Raw genomic sequence first — 17,939 nt, 5'->3', positions numbered from 1 at the left:
GGCGAAGAGGGATTGGCGCACCCAGGGGATGAGCGGTGGGTGGAGAATCCTCCAACACTGCTGTGGAGGGGCTGGGAGGGGGTGGGGCTGGGAGAGGGGCCCTGGTCCCCCCGCCGCCCCTGCTCCCTCTGGGCTGGGTGGGGAAACTGAGGCTCAGAGCTGGGAGACGGAGGGAGGCTCCAGGACTGATGCAGGAGTTTGGAGGGGAGGGAAGAAGGGTAGTGTTGAGACCACAGATTAACCAGGACATCCCCATATCCTCCTCGCAGCGCAGGCTGCACAGCCAGTCCGGCCTCCCCGACTGGCTCCCTCAGGCCCCGCCACCCAGAGGTGCCCTGACGCCCATCCGCAGGCGCCGGGAGGACGGCTGGCCCCGGCTCCCCCTCAGAGGCCCCGGGGTCACGCAGGCCTGGGCGGGGTACGCACTCCCCTGAGAAGTGGGAGAGATGAGCTCCCGTAGGGGAGTGCAGGGCTCTGCTTCGTAGGCGCCGAGGTTGCATGGTGGCGGTTCCCTGTTAAATGGCTCAGAGAGCCTCCCCTGGAGTCCGTGCCCTCCCCCTGCCCCCCGCCGGCCCCCGAACCCCGGCCCCAGTCCTGGAGCCTCAGTTTCCCCTCCCGCCCCGAGGGCGCGGGGCGGCCGGGACAGCGCCCCCCCTGGCCGGCGGGGGCAGCGCGGAGCGGCCCGGGACGCCCGGAAGGGCCCCGCCCCCGGCCCGGCCCCGCCCGCCCGCCCGCCCGGGGCCGATCCCGATCCCGGAGGCGGCGGCGGACGGAGCGCGGTGGCGGCGGCGGCGGCGGAGTCGGGACGCGGGGCGCCATGGCGGCCGCCGAGCGCCGCGCCTTCGCGCACAAGATCAACAGGTAGCGCGGCCGCCGGCCCCTCCGGGCCCCCACGTGCCGCCCGCCCCGGGCCGGTCCGGCCGGCGCCCCCCGGGCCGGTCCCTCCGCCCGCGCCGGGGCCGGGGCCGGGGCCGGGGCCGGGGCCGGGGCCGGGGCCGGGCCGGGGCCGGGGTCCCGGCGGGGGCGGCGCCCGGGCGCGGGCGGGGGGCGGCCGGGGTCCAGCCCGGAGCCGGACCGGGGGGCGTGGCCGGGGGCCTTCCTGGAGGCGGCGGCCGGGGGAGCCGGAGCCGGGGCGTCCTCGGCATCCCCTTCCGCCGTCTGGGCCTCTCGCCGGACCCCGAGCCGAGGGTACGGGAGCGGGGGGGCAGCCGCGATGCCCCGCATCCTCTGGGTCTGGTTCGGGGCGCCGCGATTTCGGAACCAGGGGCTGTGCTCCTGGAGGCTCTGGATCCCGTGGAAAAGTTTCCCGTGGCGCCCCCCCTCCCCTTCCCCGTCCCCGGGGTCCCGGTCCAGCTGTCCGGGGGGAAGAGACAGCTGGGTGGGTGCCCCCGCCCAGCCGCGGGCTCTCCCAGCGCCGGCTGGTCGGGCTGGATGGTTGGATGGATGGATGGATGGCGGGGGGATTGAATGGAGAGGGTGGGGGCTGGGGACGGAGCCAGCTGGTGGGTAGACGGGGGGAGGAGAGGGGAAGGGTCAGGCACCAGGCGCTGGGGGATCCATTTCCGTGACTGAGGATTGTGAGCCGGCCTGGGGGCAGAGGGATCAGTGTCTGCGTGGCGGTCCTCTCCACAGGGGACCTGACCCCCAGGGAAAAAGTCTCCCTGGAGCGGTCCAGCCCGGCCTGATGGAGAGAGACCCAAGGAAAGATGTCAGTCACCCTTGGGAGCAGAGACAGAAGGGGGTACAGATGAGAAGCACAATGAAGTCGATTATTTATTAGTGACCAGTGCTGTGGGGATACACAAGGCAGAGGACGGAGGGAGATAGGGGGTGGGGGTTGTGTTAGACAGGAGAGGTGGGTCAGGGATGCCTGGATGAGAAGGTGACGTTTGGGCAAAGATCTGAAGGAGGGGGTCCGTGCCTGTATGTGGGAGAAGGGTCCAAACACAGGAAGGGCCAGTGCAAAAGCCCTGTGGGTTCTCAGAGGCGCAGTGCGCTCACAGGGCATCTGAGAGGAGCCGGGCGGGAGAGGGAAGGAGGGGACAGTGGCTACAGACAGTGCGGGGCCTTGTGGGCTGTGGGAGGACGCAAACTTTTATCCTGAGTGAGGAGGGACCCATGAAGGGTTCTAAATGTGACGTGGTGTCCGGGGCAGTTTTTATGTCTGTCGTCTCTGTCTCTTTTGAAACGTTGATGTCTCTGAGCCTGTTTCTTTGCCTTTCAGTCCCTCTGTCCTTGGGTCCTGGCCTCCACTCTGTGAGTAAGAGGGGTCCTGGGTCTCACCCTGGGCAACAGATGCTACAGGACCCAGAGTAAGAAGAGCAGAGAAAGGTCCTGGGGCCCCAGTGAACCACAAGCAAGTGGCTCAAGTCTCTAGCTGCTCTCTGATGAGGTCTCCAGAGCTGCCCGGTGGACACCCAGGTGTCTTACATGCTCAGATCTGGGCCTGTTTTCCTTCCTTCCTTCCTTCCTTCCTTCCTTCCTTCCTTCCTTCCTTCCTTCCTTCCTTCCTTCCACAAACACCATATTAACCTGAACATAAGACAGTCCCCCAGTTTCCTAATGAACAGATTCTAGAAAACAACAACAACAAACACACACACTAGATTTTGGATGACAACCTATAAGTCCAAACTCTTGTGAATGTAAATAATACGGACAAATGTTCTTCTGTGCAATATAGCCTGTTCGTTTTTTTCACTTGTGCTATTTAAATAAAATAAAATAAAATACAATACAGAATGGTGATAATGACCAGCACTCATAAGAATGCTTCTCGCAAGCGTATCTCCATCTGGGATGCTAACTGTTTGTCCCCAGAGCCCCGTGGTACAGGAAGAAGCAGTGGGACTGAGGCTCGGAGTGGTTAGGTCACTGTAGCGGGTCTCCTTGGGACAGTGAGCCCAGGAGCCCAAAGTAGCCTTGGGAACTGAGCCTCTTTCTGCCACCGCCTCTCTCTCAGGGCGTCTATTCATTCTCCTTGGGCATCTAACAGCCGCGTCTTCCCTCCGCCCCACCGTAGATGGATTGATAGGAGGCAGCTTGCCTTTCTCCTTTAATGGCCATGATCTGTTGGACTAGTGAAGGGCCATGAAACAGACAGTGACAGAATTCCAGAGGTGCCTCTAGGATTTCAGGAAATGGCTCCTTCTTGCTCCATCCCACAGGATGTCTGCAAAGATGAGCACGTGTACACGTCACTACCTTTTAAAAATGGCTATGGAAGGCACCCCTGCAGGGAAGTGCAAGGTTCAGTTATAATACAAATGCCAAGGAGCCCGGCTGGTGTGGTTCAGTGGTTGAGCCTTGACCTATGACCCAGGAGATCACGGTTTGATTCCTTGTCAGGTCACATGCCTGGATTTTGGGCTCCATCCCCAGCATGGGGTGTGCAGGAGACAGCCGATCAATGATCTCTCTCATCCTTCTCTCTCCCTCTCCCTGCCTCTCTGAAATCAATAAAAGTATATTATCTTTTTTTTTTTTTTTAAATAATAACAATTTAAAAATAAAACAAATCCCCCTACCCGGTTTGGCTGAGTAGATAGAGCATCGGCCTGCGGACTGAAAGGTCCCAGGTTCGATCCCGGTCAAGGGCATGTACCTTGGTTGTGGGCACATCCCCAGTAGGAAGTGTGCAGAAGGCAGCTGATCGATGTTTCTCTTTCATCGGTGTTTCCAACTCTATCTCTCTCCCTTCCTCTCTGTAAAAAATAAATAAATAAAAAATCTTAATAACATATCTTTTTAAGATAAATAAAAAATAAAAATAAAACAAATCCCAAGGAACAACCACTCCGGTCCAGATGGTGGCTATCTCCCTTTTCCTGAGCGTCCCCAACCCAGCAGCCCCTCTGAAGCAGCACTGGCTCTGCCCCTCAGAGCTGCCACGCCACCGGTGGTTGCTGGCCCTGCTCACTTGCATTATGGTTCTCACCCAGGATGGCTCCATGTCCGCTATGGGTTAGTTTTTGCCTGTTTACTTATTTTATTTTTATTTTTTTAAATATATTTTATTGATTTTTTACAGAGAGGAAGAGAGAGGGTTAGAGAGCTAGAAACGTCGATGAGAGAGAAACATCAACCAGCTGCCTCTTGCACACCCCCTACCGGGGATGTGACCGCAACCAATGTACATGCCCTTGACTGGAATCGAACCCGGGACCTTTCAGTCCACAGACGGAATCTCTGCCACTGAGCCAAACCGATTTCGGCTGTTTACTTATTTTAAACTTTATTTTGAGACAGAGAAGCATTGATTTGCTGTTCCACCTCTTTCTGCATTCATTGGTTGATTCTTGTAAGTGCCCTGAGCAGGGATCGGAACCTCGTCCTTGGGGTATTGGGACGATGCTCTAACCAACTGAGCTACCTGGCCAGGACTTAGTTTTGCATGTTTAGAGCATCCTATACATAGAATTACGTGGGGCGTCTAATCCGTGGACCCCGCTTTCACCCAGCACAATGTCAGGAGCGGGGCTTGTCTGTCCAGGTGCCTGGAGTCAGGTTCGTCCTTTACATTTGCTGCACAGTGTTCCCTGCCTGTGAACTCACCATCTGTGGTCAGAGAGCACCTGAGCTGTTTCATGCTGGGCTGTCACCATCACATTCTTGGCCACGTGTTTCCTCCTGAGCACGCCTCCAAGGGGAATTGCTGTAGGGCATACCTTCAGCTTTCCTTGATAATTGGAGATGGTTTTACACAGGGTTTTTACCACCAGCCTGTGAGAGTTACCATTGTTCTACATCAGCACCAGCACTCGTAATATTTGTCTCCCGGCCTGAGTGGTGATGGTGGGGGGGTGGGTATGAAGAGGCATCTCTTTGTGATGTTACTTGGATTCACTTTCTTCCCTCACTTTTTGCACAAATGGGAACTCGGAGCATTCGAAGCTTTTGTCATTCTTGTTCTCCTTCCCTGTGAGGGTAAGACCTCTGTTAATCTGGCCAGCCCTGGGGCAAGTTCCACAGTCTCACACGAATTCCCAATGATGCTCCATCTTTCCCCTCTGAGCAGCTCTTTTTTTTCTTTTTCTCTTAAGACTTTGTCTTTTTTGTCTTTTTTTAATCCTCACCTGAGGATATTTTTTTCATTGCTTTTAAGAGAGAATGAAAGGGAGAGGGAAAGACAGAGAGAAACATCGATGTGAGAGAAACACATTTATTGGTTGCCTGCATGAGCCCCAACATGGGCCCGGGCTGAAGAGGAGCCTGCAGCTGAGGTACATGCCCTTGACGGGAATCGAACCCAGGACCCTTTGGTCTGCAGGCCGACGCTCTATCCACTGAGCCAACTCTTCAGTGTCACATAGGGTTGTCAGTCTTTCACCTTTGGAGGCCTGATCTCTCCGATAGCTCTAACCCACCACCTGCAGTTTCCCTCATAGCAATTGTGGGAAATCACCAAGTTCAGCTCAACAGTTTGCCTGCCTTTTTTTTTTTAAATATATTTTTTATTGATTTTTTACAGAGAAGAAGCAAGAGGGATAGAGAGTTAGAAACATCAATGAGAGAGAAACATCCATCAGCTGCCTCCTACACGCCCCCTACTGGGGATGTGCCCACGACCAAGGTACATGCCCTTTGACCCAGGACCTCTCAGTCCTCAGGCTGACACTCCATCCACTGAGCCAAACTGGTTTCAGCTGCCTGCCTTTTTGAAAGGTGCTCTGTGAGGAGTTGGGGTGACCCCCGGGGTGGGTTCCTGACCCCTGAGAGGCTGGGGCTGCCCGGGGTGAGGCAGGGACACAGTGGGGGCCGGTGACAGTCACACCCTGCAGGCTGCCCACAGGGCCCCCACGTGGGCACACCAGAGACCCGTGTCACGTGGCGCAAACCCAAGGACTCACTGGTGCTGAGAAGGGGTCGAAGCCCTGAGGCTGGTCAGGGCCGGTGCTCAGGGCGCGTGAGGACAGGGAGGGGTGGGTTCCGGAGGCCTGGTCCTGGGGCTCCTTCTCCCATCGGAGTCACAGGGAGTGCCGAGGGGCGCCCACGTTGGCCTCCGGCCGGCCAGGGTGCGGTTCTGGCCCTGCTGTGTTCAGCTCTGACCCTGGGAGAGTCAGACCCCTCTCTGAGCCTGTCTCCTTCGGGGTCAGAGACGGGGCCAGGGTTCTAGTTCCCAAGATCCTCTTTGGGGCAGCATGGTGACAGCGAGCCTTAATATTTGGGCAGTTAGCCCTGACTGGTGTGGCTCGGTGGATAGAGCGTTGGCCTGCGGACTCAAGGGTCCCAGGTTCAATTCCTGTCAAGGGCACAGGCCTTGGTTACTGGCACATGTGTGTGTGTGTGTGTGTGTGTGTGCAGGAGGTGGCTGATCAATGTTTCTCTCTCATATCACCGATGTTTCTAGCTCTATCCCTCTCTCTTCCTCTCTGTAAAAAAAAAAAAATCAATGAAATATATTTAAAAAATAATAATAATAATTGGGCAGTTACTATGTGCCAGGCCTACACTCCAAACAGCTGAGCAAGTGTGCATCCTGTCCCTGAGCCTAGAGGCCCGCAGAGGGGAGGTCACCAGCTCCAAGAACAGCTCCGGGCTCGGAACTGGCTCCCACGGCCACGGCCACGGCCACGGCCACGGCCACGGCCACGGCCACGGCGTTGTGGACCATCCCTTTCCCACCGCAGGGGCCTCTCCTCCCTGATGACAACATGAGGCTGGAGCTCTGGCCCTCCCTCCCCTCTTCCCCCCGCCCTCCCGCGCTGGGCAGCAGCTGCAGAACAGCTGGGCCCGGACACAGACAGGTCCCCTGTCCAGGCTTCCTTCGTAAACTACCCCCAAAGTCCTGGTGTGCCCAGGCGTCCAGACGAATTTCCCTAATTTTGAACACCCTTTGAATTTCCCAGAATCCTGCCCCTCCCCATCAATAGAAGCAAGACTCGGGGGCAGTTGACAGAAAATAAATAGAATGCAGGGACAGACAAGGAGGGAGGTGCCCTAGTTGGTTTGGCTCAGTGGATGGAGCGTAGGCCTGCGGACTTAAGGGTCCCGGGTTCGATTCCGGTCAGGGGCGCATGCCCTGGTTGCGGGCTTGACCCTCAGAGGAGGGGGGTGTGCCCGAGGCAGCCAATCGGTGATTTCCTCTCTCATCATTGATGTTTCTATCGCTCCCTCTCCCTTCCTCTCTAAAATAAAAATAAATAAAAAGGAGTGAGGCTGGAGGCCCCCATGTTGGGTCAGGGTCACAGTCACATTTTGTTTGACGCATACGGACTTGAATTCAGGCTTCTGGGTGGAGCTAAGGTTCTCAGTTGGCCCCAGTCTCCCACCCCCGCCCCACTGCACACATCCATCTCCGTGGTGGCCTGTGGGCCATCAAGTTTGCAGTCCTCAGTAGAGAGCTTTTGGGGGTGACACTTTGTATTATGGACATTTGCACGCACTCAGAAGAGAGGGAAGCAGAACGGAGGCCTGAACACTCAGGCAACTGCCCTCTGGATTTTAAGAGGAAGTGAGGCCCGAGAAGGTGTCCCAGCTGCCCAAAGCCACACCGCCGACAGGTCTGGCGCTCCCCCATTTACAGCAGATTTGAGAGAGTTGGACCAGGTGGGAGTTGGGGAGGGATTGACTCATTCCCTCAAAGAGCCCACATGTACTGAGCTCCTGTGAGACGCAGGGTCCTACGCTAGGGCCTCCGGGAGGGCCACACGGTTCTGGATCCTGGAGCCCGTGCCCAGAGCACAGAGTGCAGCCTCAGGACCTTTGCACGTGCTGTTCCCACTGCCTGACAACTGCCCGGCTCTCTCTCCACCCCCTCCTCCTAAGCTCTGCTGAAGGATTGAGGGCCGGGGGATCCCTGCTTTCACAGGGACTTGTCCCCGATTTTCCTGCTGCCCCTCCTAGAGGGTCCTGTCCCTGCCTGTGCAGATTTAGGTGACTCCGGCAGGCCGCAGCCCTAACCGTGGTTACGGGGCGTGCTCGGAGAGTTCGGCCGGCCTCTTATACACCGCCAGCCGCTCTCAGACTCCCTGGGAATGCCAGGGAGTGCCCTCTGATCGCCAGGCCCCTGTCCTGTGAGGTCAGGACAGCCACAAAAGGGTAAACTGAGGCTGAGTGGCAGGAGCGGCCTATCCAAGGCACTCCAGCAAGCACAGGACGGTGCCCACATACTGGATGGGCTGTGTGGTGAGGTGTTTGAGGGGCCCCAGGGTGGACAGAGACCCCCCAGATGAGAAAGCAGAGACCAGAGGGCTGGCGCGGTGAGGGTGGGGGTTGGTGAGGAGGGACCTATGAGCCCCTGGGGGCCCCTCCCAGTGGCATTGCCCCCGTGTGCTCGGGGAGGGGTGGAAAAGGCCGCAGTGTGAGATGCGTGCCTCTGGAAGCCTCCGTCCCTTGGCCAAGCGGCCTGTTGTTCTCTTGCCTCAGCCTGGATTCTTCTCCCGCAGAATGAATGTGTTGGCCCCGAAGCCCGGCTCTCAGGGCCCTGCTGCCCCCGTTTCCTGTCCCCACGGGCCCCCTTCCTGTCCCCACAGGACGGTGGCAGCCGAGGTGAGGAAGCAGGTGTCCCGGGAACGCAGCGGCTCCCCCCACTCCAGCCGGCGCTGCAGCAGCAACCTGGGGGTACGTGTGGGGAGGTGCCCCCCGCCCAGACCCCGCCCTCTAGTGGAGGTGGGGTTCCCGTGCGCCCTGTCCTGGGAAAGCTGCGGCAGGGAGGGGTTCCTGGCCCGGCCCCAGTGCTGTCCCCTCTCCCGCTTCCCTGTGAGAGGGGAGGGTGACTCCTCGGCTGGGGGACCTCCCAGTGGGTGGTCGGGGTGGGGTGGGGAGAGACTCCGGCCTGATGGAGCCCCTCCTCCCGCTGCCTGGACCACCCAGATGAGGATGGGGAGGCGGCCTGGGGGTTGGGAGGTCCATCCGTTGCAGAGGGAAGGGGTGGGGGCCATCTGGCCGCTGGGCCTGAGGAATTGTCTGTTTCTCCGCTGCAGTCGGTAAGCCTTTCCTTCCACCCTTAGTTCCCGGCCCTTCCAGGCACAGGGTGTGACTTCCTGCCTGGGAAGGGGTGGGGCCGGCGTAGCCGGGCTGGGCGAGGAGAGGCCGAGGTCGAGGTCGTCACCCGTCCTGGACCCTCCCCAGCTCCAGCGCCCTCCATGGCTCCCACCGCCCTCTCGTTCGAACCCGAGGCAGCCCGTGCCCCCGCGCAGCCTCCACCCCCGCTCCCGGGGCCGGCGCCGGGGTCACGGCCGCTCTGCCCCGGACCAGGTCCCGCTGACGGAAGTCATCGAGCCGCTGGACTTCGAGGACGTGCTGCTGAGCCGGCCCCCAGACGCTGAGCCCGGGCCGCTCCGCGACCTGGTGGAGTTCCCGGCTGACGACCTGGAGCTGCTGCTGCAGCCCCGAGAATGCCGGACCACCGAGCTCGGGATCCCCACGGACGGGTGGGTCCCCCCCACGCCCTCCCTGTCCCTCACGCCACCTCCAGGCACCTGTCCCCGTCGATACCTCCTTCCCCATCCCACTCCCAGCAGCCCTGACCTCAAATCCTGCCTCCGCCGTGTGGCCTGGACAAGTCACTCTGGCTCCCTGAGGCAGGCGGAAGGGCACGCCCCCCACCTCACGGCTGGCTCCCGGGCAGGACCGGCGCTAGGCCCTGCCTCAGTTTACCCTGGTCTTATCTCGTGCAGAAAGCTGGATGCCCAGGCGAGGGCTGCGGTGGAGATGTACACAGAGGACTGGATCATCGCCCACAGGAGGTGGGTCTGGCTTGGGGGCAGCTCGGGGTGGAGGGTCAAGAAGCCGGCCGGGTCTGAGCTTATTGTCTGTGGCTGGTCCTGCTTATCTGCTCATTGTCATTGCAGGCATTACCTGGCCTTGCAGGAGTGCTGGGGTGCATTGGGGAGTCCGGAGGAGCCCTGGTCCCTGCTACCCACCCAGCCCCGCCTCCTCCTAGGTACCAGCACCTGAGTTCGGCATACAGTCCCATCACCGCGGAGACCCAGCGAGAGCGACAGAAGGGCCTCCCCCGCCAGGTGTTTGAGCAGGATGCTTCTGGAGACGAGAAGCCCGGGCCGGAGGACTCGGTGAGGGACCCCGGGGTTGGGATTGCTGCCGGGGTGCGTGTGTGGGCTCCCGCCCCGGCTCTCAGTCACATGTCACGGGAAAGGACCCAGGTAGCCTTGAGTTTAAAAGGAAATGTGTTGACCCCCAGGAGCGAAAAGTTAAGGAGAATAACTATAAACATTATAAGCTTGTCCTCGTTTTTTTCATCCCGGGAGGCAGGCCAACCATTACACCCATTTCACAGATTAAAAAAAACGAGGCACGGATTAAAATGGAGGCAGCTGGACCCCACTATGACTCTGGCCTATTATTTTGTCAGCCAGCATTTGTTGAGCAGCTGCTTTATACCAACAATAATTATACTAAGAATTATTGTTACTTTTTAAAATATATATATTTTATTGATTTATTATAGAGAGGAAGGGAGAGGGATAGAGAGCTAGAAACATCGATGAGAGAGAAACATCGACCAACTGCCTCTTCCTGCATACCCCCCACCGGAGATGTGCCTGCAACCAAGGTACATGCCCCTGACCGGAATCGAACCCGGGACCCTTCAGTCTGCAGGCCGACGCTCTATCCACTGAGCCAAACCGGTTTCAGCTGTTACTGTTTTCATCGTTATAATTTATCGATGTAGCTGGGGAAACCGAGGCCCTCAGAGTTGGGGTCTAGATCTGACGTCACAGGGCTGAGCTGGGATTTGAACCAGGGTAATCTAGCTCCGTAGAATCCTACCTGACTGTAGCTGTGTGTGGAGGTTAGGTAGTATCCTGGGCCGGTGACAGCCCCCGTAAGAACTCTCCCTCCCCTGGCAACAGTGAGCAGAGTCCCAGGGAAGGCTCTCATTGGCCCAGCCCAGGCATGTCCTTAACCGTGGAGCCCATCTCTGGGACCAGTAGGTGCATTCTGATTGGCCGGGTGAGGGTCGTGTGATGCTCAGGACATGGGGACAGAAGTAGCCTTCCCAGCAGTGGCGGAGGAGGAGGGCTCACCAAGTCAGTTTCCAGGAAGAGGTCGGCAGAGTCCCTAGGTGACCCTGGTCGTGGTGCTCGCCCGTTCCCCCTGGCAGGACGACCCCCGGCATTCCTCGGGCTCCCCGGAGGACACTCCTCGGAGCAGCGGCGCTTCTGGCATCTTCGACCTGAAGAACTTGGCCGCTGACTCCCTGCTGCCCTCCCTGCTGGAGCGGGTGGCCCCCGAGGAGGTGGACCGGCGCAACGAGGCCCTCCGGAGGCAGCAGCGCGCCCGCACCCTCCTCACCCTCTACCCAGCCCCGGACGAGGTGGGTGCCCGCGGCCCACACAGGCCCTGAGGCCGACTCCCACCCAGCTGACATGTATCCCTGCATTCTATCCCTCCAACATGTACGGGGTGCCGACTGTATACCCCGTTTTTTTTATTCCGTGCCTTATATTGGATGCCTAATATGCACCCCCATACTTATTCAACCAATACTTATTGTATACCTTCTGTATAGACCACTCTTTAATCAAACAGAATTCATTTAGTGCCTATTACATGCCTATATTTATCTAACCAACGCTTACTGAACAAGTGGATATACACTTTCTTCTTACTGAATGGCTTTAAAAAAACACACACACATTTTATTGATTTTTTTATAGAGAGGAAAGGAGAGGGATAGAGAGTTAGAAACATCGATGAGAGAGAAACATTGATCAGCTGCCTCCTGCACACCTCCTAGTAGGTATGTGCCTGCAACCAAGGTACGTGGTCTTGACTGGAATCAAACCTGGGACCCTTCAGTCTGCAGGCCGACACTCTTTTCACTGAGCCAAACCAGTTAGAGCTATCGAATGACTTTTATTAGACATCTATATACCCCTTTATTTATCCAACCCACTTTTATTGGGTACCTAGTGTTTTCATTCAACTATTTATTGAGTCTTAACTGTATACTCCTATATTTATTCAATCAGTGCTTATTGGGTATCTAATCTAGTAATAATTAATAGAATGCATTCTCTCTATATGTATCTATCTGTTTATCCAACTTTTAGTAGTTATCAACTGTATTCCTCTATTTATTCAACCGACATGTTTGGGTGCCTGTTGTATGACAGGCACCGGGGATATAGCCATGAACAAGACAGACCCAATTCCTTCCCCACAAGTTAACAGTCTAGTGGAAGAGAGACCCTCCTACCAGGAAATTACTACCCAGACAGAGTAACACCATATGACGTGCTGAGATTTGTCCCTCCCGTGGCCCTCAATGCCCCAGCCACGTGGCCTATTGCAACAGGTCCATTTTCTCTACCGGCATTTATTGAGCAGCTACCTTATACCAATAACTAGAGGCTCTGTGCACGAAATGCGTGCACTCGAGGCGGGAGGGGGTGTCCCTCAGCCCAGCCTGCACCCTCTCGCAGTCCGGGAGCCCTCGGGGATGTCTGACTGATGGCTTAGGCCTGCGCCCCGGGGAAGTAAGTGGTTGGACATTCTTAGCGCTGCCGTGGAGGGGGGAGAGGGTCCTGCCACCGCCGCTGCCCTCGCCAGCTGTGAGCCCGGCTTCTGGCTGAGCAGTGTTCCCCCTGTGGGAGCGCACGGACCACCAGGGCAGCTCCTGCATTGAGTGGGATCAGCTGAAACCCGCTCTCTGACAGCCCCCAAGGGGTCCCGGATTGTGAGAGGGTGCAGGCCAGGCTGAGGGACCCCACTGGTGCACGATTGGGGTTGGACTTGGGGGGTTGGCCAGCCGGGAAGGGACTGCAGGAGGGCTCCAGGGCGTGTCTGGCCTGTTTCTGCTCCGTCCCGATCAGCTGGACCCCAGCAGCAAGCTAGCCTACGGGTCAGAGCATCTGCCCCCTGGTGGTCAGTGCATGGCATAGTGAGCAGTTGAGCAGCCTTAGCATAGCGTTAGCATATTACATTTTGATCGGTTGGATGAACAACCAGACGCTTAGCATATTAGGCTTTTATTATATGGATAATTATACCAAGCATTATTGGTTGTTGTTTTTTTAAAAATATTTTTTATTGATTTTGTACAGAGAGGAAGAAAGAGAGATAGAGAGTTAGAAACATCAATGAGAGAGAGTCATCGATCAGCTGCCTCTGGCACACCCCCTACTGGAGATATGCCTGCAACCAAGGCACATGCCCTTGACCGGAATCGAACCCAGGACCTTTCAGTCCCCAAGCCGACGCTCTATCCATTGAGCCAAACCGGTTTCAGCCCAAGCATTATTGTTATTATTTTCGTTGTTACTAGTTTAAGGTGGAGGAGGTGCCTGCCCAGGCCTCAGGGGTCGGGGGAGGCTTCCTGGAGGAAGTGCCAGGTAGACTGCGGCCTACACCGAGAGCAGGCGTCGGCAGTGAGGAGGAAGGGAGGAGAAAGGCATTACAGGCCGAGGAACAGCATGTGCACAGGCTCAGAGGCAGGGACTCCAAGCTCAGTCAGGCTGGGGGTTGAGCTGGTCTCAGGCTGTACATTCCAGGCTCTTCTTGGAGGCTGTATCCCAGCTGTCCCCTTCCCCCTCACCCCCTGCTCCTGGCAGGACGAGGCCGTGGAACGCTGCAGCCACCCGGAGCCGCCCTGTGAGCACTTCGGACAGAGGATCCTGGTCAAGTGCCTGTCACTTAAGTGAGTGTGCTTCCCCTCCCCCTCAGACGTGCCAGGGGCCCGGCCGGATAGAGTACGGTGTGGCACGCACGTGGTGCTCACTGCGAGAGCCGTGCCACTGCCACGTGCAGCCACGGGACCCGTGAGGCCACGGGCTTTTCGGGGGAGATAAGACTTCCGTGTCGGTTACTGAAAGCCAGCAACCCTCGCGTGCTGTGTCCAGCCCATTCACATACGCGCACCCTCGTCTCCACTACAACCTTGTGAGTGGACACCGGTGGGGAAACCGCAGCACAGAGTGGCCGGGTCACTGTGCTACAGTCGCGGCGTGGGAGGCCAGAGGCCAGCACGCTCCCACTCGTCGGGGGGACCAGGTGGAAGCGCGCTGGGACGCTGGGCTCAGGCCCCTCCACGGGAGCCCCCCGGGAGCAGCCAGAAACGCGTGGGAACGGAGCTGAACAGGATGTGGCCTTGGACCGGAGCCCGGCCCTGCCCCTTCCCACCCTGAGTTCCTGCTGGCCGGGGACAGGAGGGAGAGGCCTGGTCTGGCCGGAGGCCCGGCAGGCCGCCTGCCGCAGCACAAGGGCTGGGGATTGGCTCTGTGGGCTCATCCGGTCCCTCGGCACGCATGGAGCGCCTCGTGTATGCAGAGCATGTAATCGCGGGGTGACCACGCGGCACACACACAGGAGGGGGACATCTGGAGAGGGGAAAGGAGACCGAGAGGCGTGGCAGGGCTGGGCCATGCAGGGATTTGTTGTCAGGGCAGTGGGGAGCCTCAACATTTAGCTTCTAAGATGCTTCCTTCGGAGGCCGATGGCGAGTGGGGCCAGCGAGGCAGAGCGAGGGAGGGAGGCGGTGACGAAAATGGGACTCGGCCCAGGGTGGCCCAGGTGGCAGGACACCCCAGAGAGGGAAGACGGGGAGACCCAGGAGTGGAGGATTTTAAGTTGGGAGGTGGGGGGAAGGGAGGGAATTGTTGTGCCAAAAGCTACCTCTATACAGACTGAACCAGAGCCATGGTTTTGGGGGAGGGATTTATGAGAGTTACTGATAGGAGTGGCGGGGGGGCGGGGGGTAGAATCAGTGCCTCAGTTTCCTCTTGCAAAGCAGGCCAGGCCTTTCCTGCAAGCCCGTAAACGGCAGTCGGTGCGGCTGCGTGGGAGTTAGATGCCCCCCACGGCTGCACCTCGGCGGCTGGGCCTCGAGAGGGAGCAGGGGGCTGGGTGCCGGGAGGGTGCCGGGAGCGGCCGGTGCCAGTTCGCCCCATCGCCCGCAGGTTCGAGATCGAGATCGAGCCCATCTTCGGCATCCTGGCCCTGTATGACGTGCGGGAGAAGAAGAAGGTGGGGCCCTGCCTTCCCCTCCGTCCTCGCCGCCCGCCTCGTGGCAAGGCGGTGGGCTCCCCGGAGGCGGTGACCCAGCTGCCTCCTGTGCCCCCAGATCTCGGAGAACTTCTACTTCGACCTGAACTCAGACTCGGTGAAGGGACTGCTGCGGGCCCACGGCACTCACCCGGCGATTTCCACCCTGGCCCGCTCCGCCATCTTCTCTGTGACCTACCCCTCGCCCGACATCTTCCTGGTCATCAAGGTGCCCACGGGGGCTGGGCGAGGACGGGGGGCGAACGTCACAGGCTCAGTCCCTACGGACACGGACGGACAGAGGAGGAAGGGTGACCAGGCCTCTTGTAGGGGAAGCACAGGCAGTGGGCAAGCCTGGAGGAGGCTCCTCACCCAGCCCAGGGGAAGAGAAATCACGGAGGGCTTCCCTGGAGAGGTGGCAGCTGAGCCAAGCCTGTAGGGAAACGGCATCCTGGCATAGGGGGGCAGATGTTTAAACATGCACACATTTCTCATGTATTGATTTGAGAGCGACAGACAGACAGAGAAGGAGGAACAACGATTTGTTGTTTCACCTATCAATGCATTCACTGGCTGATTCTTGTATGTGCCCTGCCTGGGGATAGAACCCACAGCCAACGCTCTAACCAACTGGGCCACCCGGCCAGGGCCTGAAATATGTTCTTTAGTGGAGTTTTTCCGTTTGTTAGGAGAGAGAAGACCCAAGTGGCACGTTTATTTGGGCTGTTGTTTCCAGGAGGGCGTTTCAATTTCCTTTCTCAAAGCATTCAGGTAGGTTACACCCGTGGTCGGCAAACCGCGGCTCGTGAGCCACATCGGCTCTTTGGCCCCTGGAGCGTGGCTCTTCCACAACATACCACGGCCTGGGCGAGTCTGTTTTGAAGAAGTGGCGTCAGAAGAAGTTTATGTTTAAAAAATTTGGCTCTCCGAAGAAGTCTCAGTCGTCGTACTGTTGATATTTGGCTCTGTGGGCTGATGAGTTTGCCGACTACTGGGTTATATACTAATGACGTTACCTGAGCACCCGTCAGTCAGGCCTCACGGCGATTCCCCCTTGAGTCCTCACAGCAGCCCTGGGATCTGGGGCTGCCATGGATCCATTTTACAGGTGGGGAAACTGAGGCACGGGTCAGGTGAGGGGCCTGCTCAGGATCCCACAGCCTGGAGGGGTCAGGATTGAAGTCCGGTTCTTGGGGTGACCTCTGTGTGTACTGACAAAGAATTGCGGATGTAGGGGAGTACGGAGCCTTGGACTTTGGGGTGGGTTCAGAGGTGCAGAGGGGGCAGCTGGCCAGGCAAGGCAGCAGCTGGCACTCAACCCCGAGGACAGTGGGAGCCCAGGGAGTTGGAGCAAGAGCTCTCGTGGACAGGGTGCCTGGGGGCCCATGGGAGGTCCAGGAGGTTGGGGTGTGGGGGGAGGTGAGGCTCCGGCAGCACCTCACCGGCCTGCCCGCCCCGCAGCTGGAGAAGGTGCTGCAGCAGGGAGACATCAGCGAGTGCTGTGAGCCCTACATGGTGATGAAGGAGGTGGACTCAGCCAAGGTAAGGGGTGGAGGCTGGAGCTGGACCCTCTCCCTAACCCCAATCCTGCATTCAGCAGGCCCGGGGCGCTGAGCTTGTGGGTCTCGGAGGGTCTCCCCACAGAACAAAGAGAAGCTGGAGAAGCTTCGCCTGGCGGCCGAGCAGTTCTGCACCCGCCTGGGCCGCTACCGCATGCCGTTCGCCTGGACGGCCGTGCACTTGGCCAACATCGTGAGCAGCGCCGGGCAGCCCGACCGCGACTCCGACTCCGAGGGCGGTGAGAGGCGGGGCCGTGGCCGGGGGCGGGGCCGTGGCCGGGGGCGGGGCTGGTGGCCCGGGGGGCGGGGCTACTGCGGAAGGGAAGGGGCGCTCTCTGCTGGCTGAGCTCTGTACAGGCTACGTCTCCAAGTTCCCCTTCCCTGCCTCTCATCTGTCCCCCTCCACCCATCCCTGTCACTGCCACCCATCCCTGTCACTGCCACCCATCACTGCCTCCCGTCCCTGTCACTGCCATCCATCCCTGTCACTGCCACCCATCCCTGTCCCCCTCCACTCATCCCTGTCACTGCCACCCATCCCTGTCCCCCTCCTCCCATCCCTGTCACTGCCACCCATCCCTGTCCCCCTCCTCCCATCCCTGTCACTGCCACCCATCCCTGTCCCCCTCCTCCCATCCCTGTCACTGCCACCCATCCCTGTCCCCCTCCACTCATCCCTGTCCCCCTCCTCCCATCCCTGTCACTGCCACCCATCACTGCCTCCCGTCCCTGTCACTGCCATCCATTCCTGTCACTGCCACCCATCACTGTCACTGCCACCCATCCCTGTCCCCCTCCTCCCATCTCTGTCACTGCCACCCATCCCTGTCACTGCCACCCATCACTGCCTCCCGTCCCTGTCACTGCCATCCATTCCTGTCACTGCCACCCATCCCTGTCACTGCCACCCATCCCTGTCACTGCCACCCATCCCTGTCCCCCTCCACTCATCCCTGTCCCCCTCCTCCCATCCCTGTCACTGCCACCCATCACTGCCTCCCGTCCCTGTCACTGCCACCCATCCCTGTCACTGCCACCCATCCCTGTCCCCCTCCACTCATCCCTGTCCCCCTCCTCCCATCCCTGTCACTGCCACCCATCCCTGTCCCCCTCCTCCCATCTCTGTCACTGCCACCCATCCCTGTCACTGCCACCCATCACTGCCTCCCGTCCCTGTCACTGCCATCCATTCCTGTCACTGCCACCCATCCCTGTCACTGCCACCATCCCTGTCACTGCCACCCGTCACTGTCACTGCCACCATCCCTGTCACTGCCACCCGTCCCTGTCACTGCCACCCATCCCTGTCACTGCCATCCGTCACTGTCACTGCCACCCATCCCTGTCACTGCCACCATCCCTGTCACTGCCACCCATCCCTGTCACTGCCACCCATCCCTGTCACTGCCACCCGTCACTGTCACTGCCACC

The 17,939-nt window shown here is 59.0% G+C and overlaps 1 protein-coding gene across 15 annotated transcripts in view; it reads left to right on the top strand.

The window, feature by feature from the left end:
• The first annotated feature begins 760 nt into the window (after positions 1–760).
• The window catches only part of DOCK6 (dedicator of cytokinesis 6), a 49,297-nt gene continuing 32,118 nt past the window's right edge, over positions 761–17,939 (top strand). For 12 of the 15 annotated variants that reach the window (XM_045589234.1, XM_045589233.1, XM_036459720.2 and 9 more), the window contains exons 1-11: positions 779–861; positions 8,475–8,562; positions 9,199–9,374; positions 9,621–9,689; positions 9,887–10,016; positions 11,069–11,281; positions 13,521–13,606; positions 14,865–14,931; positions 15,029–15,178; positions 16,411–16,491; positions 16,594–16,747. In XM_045589234.1, coding sequence (XP_045445190.1) covers positions 818–861; positions 8,475–8,562; positions 9,199–9,374; positions 9,621–9,689; positions 9,887–10,016; positions 11,069–11,281; positions 13,521–13,606; positions 14,865–14,931; positions 15,029–15,178; positions 16,411–16,491; positions 16,594–16,747 — 1,258 coding nt within the window. In that variant the 5' untranslated portion in view covers positions 779–817. Of the gene's footprint in view, positions 862–8,474; positions 8,563–9,198; positions 9,375–9,620; positions 9,690–9,886; positions 10,017–11,068; positions 11,282–13,520; positions 13,607–14,864; positions 14,932–15,028; positions 15,179–16,410; positions 16,492–16,593; positions 16,748–17,939 lie in introns of all 15 variants that reach the window. The other 3 variants (XM_036459704.2, XM_036459724.2, XM_045589238.1) reach the window with 2 other exon arrangements.

Source organism: Pipistrellus kuhlii, unplaced genomic scaffold (assembly GCF_014108245.1).
Source record: "Pipistrellus kuhlii isolate mPipKuh1 unplaced genomic scaffold, mPipKuh1.p scaffold_m20_p_30, whole genome shotgun sequence".
In the NCBI taxonomy this organism is placed as follows: Eukaryota; Metazoa; Chordata; class Mammalia; order Chiroptera; family Vespertilionidae; genus Pipistrellus; species Pipistrellus kuhlii.
The sequence above is the reverse complement of the archived record's forward strand: the minus strand, read 5'-3'. Positions and strand labels throughout refer to the sequence as shown.